Source organism: Penaeus vannamei, chromosome 31 (assembly GCF_042767895.1).
Source record: "Penaeus vannamei isolate JL-2024 chromosome 31, ASM4276789v1, whole genome shotgun sequence".
Taxonomy (NCBI): Eukaryota; Metazoa; Arthropoda; class Malacostraca; order Decapoda; family Penaeidae; genus Penaeus; species Penaeus vannamei.
The window spans coordinates 6,463,742-6,477,097 of record NC_091579.1 but is presented as its reverse complement, the minus strand read 5'-3'; the positions used below and the strand labels follow the sequence as shown (position 1 = coordinate 6,477,097).

The window sequence follows — 13,356 nt, the reverse complement described above, 5'->3', positions numbered from 1 at the left end:
TGCATTACAAAAAAAATATGGGGAGGGGAATTGAGTGTGCAACACAAAAAATATATATGTTTTTGTAAGCCTTCAGTCTTGAGCTAAGGTGAAGATACTAACAAGAAAGTAACAACAACAATCCTCAAAGAAATTGGACTGGCTCTAGGTTGCAAGCATTTTAAAATGCCTGCAATTATTATCAGCGAATAATTAATCAGCACACTTGAAATTGTGAGTAAGTGAGGGTATATTTTTCTCCATGACTCCTTTTCTGCATCATGATAGCAACTACCTGCTCTCTTATGCTAAATATTCCATTGTGCAAAAAGAGAAAGTACAATGTGATAAAAACAATCTTTTATTCTTTCAGTCCATAAGAATCTAGCAATGAGCCTGCCAGGTGCTCTGGAGATTTTTACAGTCTAGAGTCTTTAGTTTACTCGTTTATTGAAATAGCTGAAAATAGCAGTAGCCAATTAGCAATGCCTACTGTTTCCTTTCAACATTCAATTCATATATACAATCTTCATTTTATATATGCTTACTACCATTTACCAGAGCATCTGCTAAGCATGTTTGGTCTTCAGACTATGAACTTTTTCATTTATTCTAAAAACAAACAAAATTCTGTTTGATGAAATTAACTATCTGAATTCATATTTTCCTCAGATGAGATGGGATAAAAGAATAGAAAAATACTTTCTATATTTTTTTTATTTGTCATAGATTTTATAATGGTTTTATCTTATCTATATAGAAATATTGACAAAGAATGATCTTCAAAATAATTCTGTGACATTCCTCCTTCATAAAAAAGTTCACAGAAATAAATGAAATAAAGAAGTACAAAATGTGAGGTACAAAAGTGATCGTTTCAAACCTCTTCTATTCATTCTTCATGCAATTTGCAACAAATATTGCAATATTGGAGGAAATAATAGCTGTTCTTTGCACCAAAATTCAGTCTTGTTTGAAAGTAATTCTTTAAAATGTGAGAGAAAAATGGGAAGAAAAAATAAGGACAAAATGGGGCGGAGAATAAAATTGAATATACAGCAAAATGACCTTTTTTTCTATTTTTGAGGGAAATTTACAGGGGAATGTTCATACCTTCTTTGAGGAGCATCATAACAGTTAAAATAAGAAAAAAAAATATATAAAAAATGATAATAATAATAGTACCTGATGTCCAGTCTTGATAACTAAATTCATCTTATTTCTCTTCTACAAACTTACTCAATTTCTCCGAGGTAGATCTGCTTATCATTGGACACAGACATAACTGAAAACAAAAAACAAAACATATTTCACCTTACTACCATGGCTGTCATTGGCATGGTTAAATAATACGAATAATGTAAACACATTTCAGATAAAGCACTTAAATCATATCAAGATTTTATATAAATAATTTAGAATTAATCATCACAAAATTCAATATTTTTCATTACCCAAAAACAAATAAACAACAAATGACTAGTTTCATTATTACTCAAAAACAAATAAACAAGAAATGACTAATTTGAAACAGAGGATCTAAACTTGCATCGACAGCCTGTCAGACTAGCATTAACTATTCTGAATCAGCAAATTGGTTTCCTTGCTTCCCTTACAAAAATATATATACACACCATGAAACACAAAACTATGGTGAAAGGGAATAAATCTTTATGCTCCATGATGCTCAAGCTAGAAGTACTATGCACAGTGTTATTCACGCGAGAGGCATGTCCTAGACAAAGACAAGGCTAGTTGAACCACACTTTTATTCCGTGTGCGTGGGTCCATAACTGAACATGCAACTGTAGCTCTGGATGATTTTGGCTAGAAGTTAGTGTCTGTGACTAGTTGTATGGTTGTGACTGATATGTGTGGCTGGAGCTGGTTAGGTTGGTTGAGGCTGTGAATGCTGTAGCTTTGTGTGTCTGCAGCTGTAAGTGTATGCAGACTTTGTGTGTCTATAGCTGTATGTTTGCAGCTGGGTATGCCTATAACTGTGCATGCCTGCAGCTGTGTATGTCTACAGTTTTGTGTGTATGTGTCTGCAATTGTGTATGTCTATAGATGTGTATGTCTATACCATTTGCGCATCTGCAGTTGTGTGTGTATGTAGCTGTGTGAGTCTGCAGTGGTGTATATCTATACCTATGTATATCTATACCTATGTATATCTATAGTTGTGTGTATCTGTATTTGTGTTAGCTGCACTGGTTAGGTTAGGTTGTGGCTGTGAGTACAGTAGTTTTGTGTGTCTGCATCTAGATATATCTATAGTTGTGTGTGTCTATAATTTATGTGTCTGCAGCTGTGTATGTCTATAGCTGTGTGTGCCTACAGCTGTAAGTGTATGCAATTATGTTTCTATAGTTGTCTGTGTTTGCAGTTGGGTATATCTAAAGCTGTGTGTGTGTGTGTTTGTGTGTGTGCGTGTGTGTTTCCAGCTGTAAGTGTGTACAATTGTGTGTCTATTGCTGTGTGTGTCTATAGCTGTGTGCATCTGCAGCTGTATCTGTTTATAGCTGGGAGTCTACAGCTGTTTATGTCTATAGCTCTGTGTGTCTGCAGCCATAATTGTATGCATGTGTGTTTCTATAGCTGTGTATGTCTATACCATTTGTGCATCTGCAGTTGTGTCTGCAACTGTGTATATCTACAGCTGTGCATGTCTGTAGCTGTGTACCTCTATATATGTACATATCTGTTGCTTTGTATATATATAGCTGCGTGTGTCAGTGGCTGCATGCATCTGTAACTGTGTGTGATTGTGGCTGACTGTGTGTGTTTATAGCTTTGTGTATCTATGGCTGTGTGTCAGTCAGTAGCTGTGTGAGTCTGTGCCTGTATCTGTGGCTGTATCAAAGCTATTTCAATATCACATCACTGAAATATGTATGCTAATGTTATTCTGTGTCAATTGTTATATTCTACATAATCTATATAATCTTACTTTTGTCACATCTCTGGATGCATCTCTCCCTAATATTAATAAATTTAATAAGTCCTCCCCAAAACCATTTCCCATCCCTACTCTCCCCAACTGTCCCTGCCAATCTCTCCTCTACACTCATCTTTCTTTCTCTTCCCCACCAACCTGCACCCACCCAGCAAGCAGAACCCCACACCCTACATCTTAAGAACTCACTTATGGGCTCCTTAGGATGGAACTCGACGGTGTTGACAGAGCCATTGTGTCCAGGCAGTTTGTACAGGATGTGCCTTGAAGTGGTGTCCCAGACATAGGCATGGCGGTCTGAGGAACCTGCAGCCACCCTGCGCCCATCAGGGGACCACGCACAGCGCAGCAGAATCTAGGGAGAGGGATGGAGTAGAGTTAAAAGTCAAGATAGTAACTGTTATCATAATGCTATTATTATTACTATTACTATAATCATTCATCATTATCATTATTGATACTACCATCACTATTGGTATTGTAATCTTTACCTTCATTATGATTGACATCCTTATTATTACTTTTTTTTTATTATTGACACAACTACTTAACTGCTATTATTGCCAATCATCAATTTTGTTATAAACTCCCACTAACAAGGGCTTTTATGTTAGTAGGTTGAGACCATTACCCAAAGTGGATGCCCTCTCTACCCTTGGACCACAGCAGGGATTAAGTCTGCTTCACTTATAAACCTTTCTAGTCTTAAACTGTGCATAGAACCACTGTACTATCACAGCAAATGCTATTATCTATACAACTATTATCACCATCATTATGGTTGCAAACATAATTGCTGCCATATGTGACATCAACACGACAGTACCCTAACCCCCATCCATAACTACCCCTATCATCCATCACCTCACCCAGTTCAATACCTACATTCTCGAAATTGTGCTGGTGTCCCTGGAAGATCTTGACACAGCGCTCCTGGGGGGCGAAGGGCCGCACATCCCAGATCCTGACAGTGTTGTCCATAGCATTAGAGAGCACATAGGAGCCATCAGGGGAAAGACTTAGACCTGTCACTGTGTCGTTGTGGCCACGCATCCGATACAGCAACCCATTCTTGCGTAGGTCCCATACCTGTAGGGGAAGAGTTGTCTTAGTTAATTTTCCTTTTCACTCATAATTTTTTCTTTTCTTTTCCTTTTATTTGAGGATATGAGTTTTTTTGGCCTTCAACTACTCTTTGCTGTCTTTCTATTCATTCACCCCCCAAAAATTAATTAACTCTTTCCCTTCCACTTTTTTCTCTTTCTTTGCTTTATATCTCAATTATCTTTTACCTGTGTATCTCATAAACTTTTTCTCTAATCCTTTACAAATTCTCTCATGTGACTGCATAGCTAAATCATATTTTTTAAGCAAGATCTTTTCTAAGTAAATTGTAAAAATCACATTAAAAACAAATTATGTAATTGCTACATTTGCTGCCAAGTAACATAATTACACTAATGTGTATTAATCCCCAGTATAATTAGCAAAAGTATTACTGCCACTTTTACTACATCTATGTGCATTGGTAGTACAGTACTTTCTGTTTTGAACAGCATTTTCACAGAATAAAGTGCACAGCTCTCTAACCACCACCTCAATAACACTCATCTTCTACTAAATCCATGAAGTCACTTGAATCACTTTATTCATGGCAAGCAGCCCTACCTGTCTCATTGATCTGTGTGCTTTTTTTTGTGATTTGCTTTTTGCTTTATTCTTGTATATTATAATAACATTTTTCAATAAAACTTTTGTAAAAGATCTGTGTTTTTCATGAAAATTCTTGCATATGATTCATATTTTTAAATAAACATTTTTCATGTAGTCAGTAAGGTCCGAGGGTTGTTCCTGAAAGTCTCATCTGGCCCTCACTAAAAAAAGTTGCCCATCCCTGCCACAGGCCATAGCCGGGGAAGTTGGACAATACAGACAGGGAGAGAGAATATTGACAAACTCTTTGTCCATACTATCCAGGAGGAGATGGGAGATTAGTAGGTATCAAAATTCACCCATTTTGAGGCCTATTACCCCTGACAGTAGACACAACAATCAAAGTATAAATATATAAATATGGAAACTAATCTACAGTAAACTGATATATACACTACAGAAAATAAACATTATTATGTAAAATAATGTAAAAAAAAAAATCAAGAGATATACAAATAAACAACTCCTTATACAATCTTCATTAATATTCCTCACCTTCATGTCGTTATCAATACCCCCAGAAATCACTTGTTCTGCTGTGTCATTGAATGTAACTGCTGTGACCTGGAAATGCATCAAGTTTATTAGAAACAAAGACTTTAACTGAATATGAAGATGGAGATACCTGCTCTCTTTCTATGCATACCTATATATTATCTCTACTATATTACACTACAGTACAGTGGGGTTAGCAGGGGGGTGCAAAACCTTGGGGGGGGGAAACTGCAGATCAAACTGCTAGGTGTTTCTCAGTACTCATGTTAAGAATATACTATGAAGCCATATCCTCAAGGAATATTTCATCGCAAATGTGTAAATAAAACAAACAGATTACTGATTTTCTTTCTCTTGGCCTAAAAATATGTAATTAGAAAAATTATAAAAGGAATGGTTGATGTCAGGGAGTTGAAGATGAGTTAGAGATTTGAGAAAGGGGCCAGGAAAGCAAAAATCACTACTATAATACATCTCATCATATGATATTCCACAGTTATGCTATATGATTCAATGAAATTTTATGAAATCTTTGCATATCAGTATAAATTGTCCTCAAAAGCTATCTGCACTTCTGCATTTTAAAAAAACATATTTACAAGTATACATTTCAATACAACACAATAAATTACACAAAGCCTCCATTCTTTACATCAATGAAGTGCAAAAACTCCACACTCTAGCAATATATTTCTTTGGCAAAAACAAAAGTCCCAGTCATAAGTTATATAAAAAAAAGTTTTCCAAATCTATGATAGGTATTTCTCTTGGCAGATGAAGGTATACATGTGATTGTATAACTTAACAATGCAGTTCTGAGGAAGCTTTCATCAAAATGTATGAAGATTGCATGTTGTGAAGATATTCATTCTCATTTATACCTTTTTCTACATTTATCACATGTTCTCTGCTCTATAATTCTGGCTGATATCCTATAATGGGAAGACTTTCTTTCTCCATTCTGGTTTGATTTTAGTATATTGTTAGCTAAAGAAATAAGTCTTCATGTTCAACATATTTAAGATAAATGGGAAAACCATGTGCTTATATTACACAATTTTCATATCCACTTTTTTTTTTACTTTACTTTACTTTGTACTGCCTATTCACAATTCGCAGCCTAAATTTACAAAATCAATCTTTTACACTAAAATTTCTGTGTGAATTCCTATTTCATTTCCCCATACACAGTCTAATATGAGATGAAAAGATATCAACCCCTTTTTATCCAGAGGATGTGACCATCACATCACACAAAAAAATTTGGCATGTGGGGTGGGTAACATGAACATGCCATCATGGGAAATCTGGCTGTGGGCCAGGTGTTGCAAACTTGCCATCATGAGCATTTTGAATAAAGGCTGGAGTGTTAGAAAAGACTTGCCATGAGTACACAAACCCCTCTGAAGGTGACTACTCATTTGCCATTTAGAGAGGGGATTTTGCATTATTCCCATTGATAAATGAGTGTGGAATGTAATGAATGATTGGAAAAATGCCTGCATTTCCATACTATGCATCCTATTCCTGGCTGTCATGACTGGTAGTGCAGGTTATAATACTGCAAATTGTATATTATAATGAAATAACAAAAAACACAAATAACAAAACATTAAATATCTTTATTTTTGGACTACCGAGACGAATTATATGGAATCCGTGCAAGGAAAACAGTCTATTACCATCAGGTTAAGGCAAATCAAATGACAAATATGAATGCTGGAAAAGGGCATAAAAGCTAAAAAAAAAAACACACATATGCATAAGATTAAAGAATAGCACTGTAAAGAGGAGGCATAGAGTCTTGTCACCACACACAAGCGTTTGCGTGCACCCGGCCTACAAGCTGGGCACCTGCCAGAGCAGTTGCTCACGTAAGCCTAATGCCCGTAGTTTGGTCTATGTGATTGTTGTGAAGCGACCGGATCCATGGGGTTAATTCTATATAAACAATTTCTAATTCAATCATAGACTCAATTTTTAAATAACTAAATAGACTGGTTAAAAATCCTTAATCTCATAAGGCCAAGAACAGTATGTAAGTGCCATACCTACTGTGAGTTTAGTTTATTAATCATTTGGATCCAAATGCTTCACTGCCATCACATAGCCCAGAATACGGCATTTAGTTTAATTGACCAGCCCCTCTGAAGGGTGTGCAGCTTGAAGGCTAGGGACACGCAAACACTTGTGTGCAGTGAAAAGACTTTATGCCTATTACAGTGAACACTATATTCTCTTGGCTGTACTGGGTTAAATCCTAGGAATATATCACAAAAGAAGGTAAAACAATGGTTATCATTGTATTACCTTAATGAACATTAGATAGAATTTTTAAAATAATTATCAAATTTCTAAATTCAAGTCAATAACTGTCATTAAATGTTGCCCCTAAATGTTGACAAGACAAATTTTCCATACAAAATTAAATAAAAAGAAAAGACCTAAAAATCAACACGTGACAAAACACTAAGATACAGAAGACATCACACACTATTTCCTACATAAGCATTTACAATTATTTCCAATCCCTCACCTGGAACGTATTCTGTAGCGTCGTTGCCGGTCTCTTTTTTCTGACATCCCAGATGAGCACCGTGCAGTCATCACCTCCACTCACCACTAAACTTGGGCCTCTTCGTGCACTGTGGACACAATTCACAAAGCTGCTGTGTCCTGAGAAAGGAGGACAATTAAAGTTTGTATATTTGTTTTTCTATTTGGCTTAACCTCTAAAAAGATATGCATCCTATATCTAGTGACACCCGGATGATGCAAGGCAAACTGAACCAATATACCCACTAGATGCTGGAAAATTACTGATATTTTCAGGTGTCATGAGGCAGATCCTAAAAATAAAATTCACATTTTGTGCACATTAAATCAAAGTCAATAGAAATTGATTGTTTAGTATGCTGACATGCCATATCTGATATCATATGACATCTAATCACATCATGGCAAACCAGGCAAAAATACCAAAGGCACACATTCTCTCTGCACATGGTAAATGCTACTCTAAGCTGTGCCCTAAACAGTTGATCCTCTTTTGGCCCCAACTCTAGTCACAAGAAACTGCCGCTGAAAAGAAAGCTTAAAGTCCCTATTTAACCCTGTATGGCAACCAAAATGTTGAGAGCAGGATAAATGTGTTCTCCATGCTTCACACTTTTCACTCATGTGATTGACTACACATGATGGCTCTGCACAAAGTGGGGAAATCCCGTTGTGACACAGTTAAAGGTTAAAGTGAATCATAATAATAGTAAAAGTAATACTGATTTCAGTAATAATAATAATGATAATAATAATGATAAAAATAACTTCTCATCATCATATTACATCATATACCATCATCAATAATCATCATCATGATCATCATCATCATCATCATCATCATCATCATCATTATGATCATTATGATCATTATGATCCTCATGATCATCATGATCATCACCACCATAACCATAATCATTTTTTTATGCATATCTCTGTAGGTGGATTAGATTAAACAATATATATATGTCCCATTAGTTGCAAAATATTATAATTGTTTAAGTTTCACTAAGGCAAATTTTAGGGTTTAGCATTTAAAGAGCTCAATTCTATGCACCAGAAAATGTAAATGTCATTGCTATATTCTATTAAAAATATCTTTAAAGTATTTCAAAAATCTAGTTTAATGACATACAAAAATAGGTATTACACAAACAAGGAAGAACAGAAAATACTGTTAATCACATTAAGCACAATACAGAGTACTTATTTTGACTAAAGCCTTCACTAGAATATGTTCTATATTCAATTTTGCATTCAATGTATCTGCATCTAGCCACACCCTCATCCAGTTTCCTTATATATCCCTCTATTCTTCTTTCCTCTTTCCATAAGAATCCATCTCCTCCTTCCCTTCCATCTATTACTCTCTTCATCTTCTACATCCTTTTCCTAATCCAACTACCCCCATCCCACCCCACCTCTATCCATCCCACTTTTCCACTACCTGTTTCTTCCCTGCTCCATCCCCACACTTCTCGTCTATCCCCTTTTCTCCTACATGCTAATCCTTACTCACACACTCTATCCACCCATCCCCACCCATCCACCATCCCTATCTCCTGTAACATACCCTTAAGCTTCTTGACCCTGGTGCCACTGGTAGTGTCCCAGCACATGACAGTCTTGTCTGCAGAGGCTGTGTAGAGTGCACTACCGTCCGTCGAGAAGTGCATGTCTGTGATTGCATTGGTGTGGCCCATCAGCATGGCAAAGTTGTCACACTCGCCATACACATTCCAGAATACTGAAGGAAAGAACAAATGTGAGCAAAAGATATGTGTACAAAAAAGAATGGGAAAAAATTAAATGCACAGTCATTTCAATGTCAAGGTTAAGTTTCATCACTTACTGATTTCAAATCACTGAGATTTAGATTTTTATGTTTCTGTAAAATCAAACTTTAAAGAAAAAATAAACATGAAAGTCTCTCATTCTTATAAAAATTATAAAGAAAAAATATGATTTAATGATAAAAGCATCATCCAAACAAAAGCCTATGAAATTTAAAAACAAAAGTCTTACAATTACAATATCCACGTGTGAATCAAGTTCTAAAATTCCAATCCAACCTCTGACACTCACAAATTTGTCTATCCATGCCCGCTGTGACAAGGACTTCTCCTTCAGGGTGGAACTTGCCGCAAAGGATGTCTCCCTGGTGGCCTGAGAGCTGCATAATGGGTGCCATCAAGCCACTGGTTCTAGGTGGGCCCTGCAGAGTGTATTGCATTAGGATCTAGATGCTTTTATCCAATACAGGCTTATTTATACTATCCTTTGTAAGTGGGAATGTGTGCTGTCCACTGTAGTTTTTTATGAATTTTGTTGCAAACATCTGGCTCCACAAGTGCTCAGCCACCAAAGAGTCAATCAGTAAGGCAAACACAACTTCACCAGATTTTTCTGTCCCTTAAATTTTCCAGCAAAATGTTTAATCAATATCAAAAGTATCATTATTATTAATATCATCAATATCATCATAATGTATTTCAATACTAAGAGAAGTAAAAAAAAAAATAATAATAATACTCTTTCAGGGACAAACACAAACAAGTCATAGTAATAACTGAATTATTGGTGAGGCAAACAAGTGAGATAGGTCATACTAATAATTGACTTACTGGTGACTAAGTACTTGTCAAGTCATCTATGTGCTAACATAATTAGTAAACTCACTTTACAGTATACATTGTCATTAAGCTGAGATAACAACTACCTTATATCTGAATATAAGTTTCAAATAAGTTACTTTTAAAGTTCTTTGCTTGGAATGCACACCTTACTTATTGTTAGATACAAGTGCTGTGAATGACATATCCCTGTCTTAGGCAAATCCTGATTTGATACTTTTATAGAATAGTTTCAGGTGAGACACAATAATGATTAAAATGCCATAGGACTGCCTGCAAAGGATGCATAATGATAATAAAGCTCTCTTCTTATTGCAAGCTTTGAACTAGAACAGTGTTAAGGAGAAATAACAAATCAAACTGCAACAGCATAGTCTACATGACACAAATTAATATATATATAGTTATGCCTAGTACGAAAATTAAGTTATCTGTCACAAAACCCTTACTAAGAAAAGGGGAAATCAGCCAGTAAAATTATCTTTGCCATCATTTACCCTGTGTACCATTCATACTAGACTATAATAATGCTATATGTATCACATGTAACTATAAGGTGTGGAAAAAAGCAAACCTTGTCAAACAAATAGGTAATTCTTTACAATACAGACACAATCACCAGAGACAGTCCCCAATTGCAAATCATAAAATCTAATCAACAATCTAAGTTGCCAAGACTGAGTGTGCCATTCGGGTCTGGGGTGGGTTTCCTGGAGGGTATCAGGGGTAGGAGTCCCCTATCACCCTTTATGTCTGCAGATTACTAATTGGGTAGAGGTTGAAGACCGCGACGCGCGTAGATAGAGGAAAATGGACACCGCCATCTTATAGAGCGGAAGAAATAGAGTAGGATAGAAGTAATCTTAAGATGCACAGGCCTTATATTTACCATTAAATGAAAAAAAAAATGCCATTTTTCCAATCTTGAGGAAGCACTTTGATAATAAAGCTCCCAAATGTTTAAGCAATCAACATATAAAAGTAAAAGTATGGTAACCATTACTAAATTAGCTAGGTGGAATTGATAAGCAATCATTCAATTAATCTTAAAAATTCTTGATAGTGGTATAACCCACAAAGATTCATTTCTGAGGACATCAATAAAAAGTCTAATTGAAAAATGATAAGCTATTCGAAACCTATCACTTGGGTAATTTGTCAATCATCAAATTTAAAATAAAAATGATAATAATAGTGATTGTGACAGTGATGACCATCATCATCACTGCAATACAATGCAGCATAAGCAGTAATAACAATGAAAACATTAAGTAAATATCTTGAATCGGCTCACATCTTCAGACCCCTCAAATTTGGCAGAAATGGGATCCTATTAATATCTGTTTAGCAAATATACCAATGATTATCTACCGAATAAGCACATTATAAGTAAATAAGCACATTATAAATGGCTGGAAACTCATGTCATTTGCACAACTCTTAAGGAATAAGTAACCCACAAGCGATGTCAAACTCCAAAGCCTCAGCTGGGTTGTGACATCAATCACAAAGCCACTCAGAACTGTCTAGGTTATTATCTTGCGGGGTCATCAGTTCCCCTCCCATGTTGGCAAAAGTACATAAATACAGCATAATCCAACCCTGAAATTTTCCGATAAAGCATGTCCTTCCCAGTCAATTTTACCTATCGCAGACAACAGTCAATTGTTATAACTACACATAAGAAATCATGTGGAATCCACTGACGGTAAACAAGATAGATTTTACAACGCGATTATATTCCAGAAAATTACCTAAATTTCGTAGACAATTTTCCCTCAAAACTTACACTTTGAATTACTGTTCCCTTTTCTCCTGAATGAGCCACCAACTCATGGCGAGACTTTTTGGTAGGCACAGCCACGGCCATATAATCTCCCTTCCGTTTCCCCTCCATTTTGGAAGAAATTTTTGAGATCAAATAAAAGTTTCCTTTGAAGACGCTCCAACCTCGCCGAATCCCTGGTCCAAAACGTAAACAAGAAAGGTAACGGACTTAAATTTTTATTTTATGATAAATTCAAGGATATTTAGAGTATATTTATTCACTTTACTCACGTTTGTGAGTCTTAATTATTTATTTGTACATGAGAGATACCGTTAGTACCAAATCTCCCATAAGAAAATAATTTGTGTTCGTAGAGGCTTAATGGCGGAATTTTCAAGTAAGATGTTTAATTTTCTTTAAGACATATACAAAAGAAGATCTTTACTTTTAAGAAAAGTAAAATCTTTTATGACGTTAAGTATCAGATACTATTCTTGATTTGTATTGCAGCGTGAGTGAAGGAATTTATATAAAAGAATTTATCAAAGTATTCAATAAAGGTACTATACATTTGCATTGGCATTTGCATATTTTCATTGTTAATTATACTATCAGTTCTAATCTTCTTCTCTCTTAATTTAGAGGGGTCAATAGTCCCATACGCAACAGATCTTTATACCAAAGGTCTTTATTGTTTACATTACAGATGGAACTACAATTTTGAAATTCGTGTGACTGTCCTGCGAAAATTACTGCATCTAAACTTTAAATTTAATGACTAAAGAGTAAATTGTATATTGATAATGGTGTTTTCTGTTTAAGGTATGTAATCAGTTTGATAGTTGACCGAGTTGAAATAATAAGAGTATATGATTATAAGTTATTCTTCCTCAGGTAGTGATCGTGCTGGTGTTGCAATTTCGTGTGATTGTACCTTTGTAGGGTATTAGCACAAATATTGCCATAGAAGAAATTTGTCTTGGTTTGCATCGGTCTGTCATTTTAAATGGGTTTTATCATCAAACACAGGAGCTACCTCGTAATGCATATTGTCCCAAGTGTTTTATTATTCATTTAATATTATCATGAGAATATTAGTCCCTACCAATTTTATGTAAGTGTTTAGGTGGGACCTACACACACACCACTGACGTTTTCCTGAGTGACTGTCTCAACATGGGTTGGCTTTCTAAGGCTGCATTCAGAACTCCTTGTCTTGCTCGTACAGACAACTTGTCAGAACCAGCAGGACAATG

The 13,356-nt window shown here is 35.5% G+C and overlaps 2 protein-coding genes across 3 annotated transcripts in view; one reads left to right on the top strand and one right to left on the bottom strand.

Moving 5' to 3' along the window:
- Positions 1–680: 680 nt before the first annotated feature.
- On the bottom strand, positions 681–12,312 carry LOC113810412 (U5 small nuclear ribonucleoprotein 40 kDa protein). The gene is made up of 8 exons (XM_070143720.1): positions 12,122–12,312; positions 9,785–9,914; positions 9,273–9,446; positions 7,680–7,819; positions 5,144–5,212; positions 3,821–4,024; positions 3,125–3,290; positions 681–1,264 (listed from the first exon to the last, which is right to left on the bottom strand). Exons 1-8 carry the CDS (start codon positions 12,227–12,229, stop codon positions 1,215–1,217), a joined length of 1,041 nt encoding a protein of 346 aa, XP_069999821.1. The 5' UTR covers positions 12,230–12,312; the 3' UTR covers positions 681–1,214.
- Positions 12,313–12,808: 496 nt separating this feature from the next.
- LOC113810411 (uncharacterized) overlaps positions 12,809–13,356 on the top strand; it is a 4,559-nt gene continuing 4,011 nt past the window's right edge. Inside the window, exon 1 of one of the 2 annotated variants that reach the window (XM_027362096.2) lies at positions 12,809–12,922. The gene's annotated coding sequence lies outside the window, so the exon portion shown is untranslated. Of the gene's footprint in view, positions 12,923–13,310 lie in introns of those variants that run through there. The other variant, XM_070143719.1, reaches the window with a different exon arrangement.

Bases quoted from the DNA above. Each gene is read 5' to 3' on its own strand.
- LOC113810412 (XM_070143720.1), bottom strand. From the start codon at position 12,229: ATGGAGGGGAAACGGAAGGGAGATTATATGGCCGTGGCTGTGCCTACC. The intron at 9,447-9,784 runs GTGAGTGTCAGA...TCTTTCCTTCAG, and splicing joins GGGCATGGATAGACAAATTT to TATTCTGGAATGTGTATGGC. The intron at 1,265-3,124 runs GTGAGTTCTTAA...TTTTGTTTTCAG, and splicing joins CCATCCTAAGGAGCCCATAA to TTATGTCTGTGTCCAATGAT.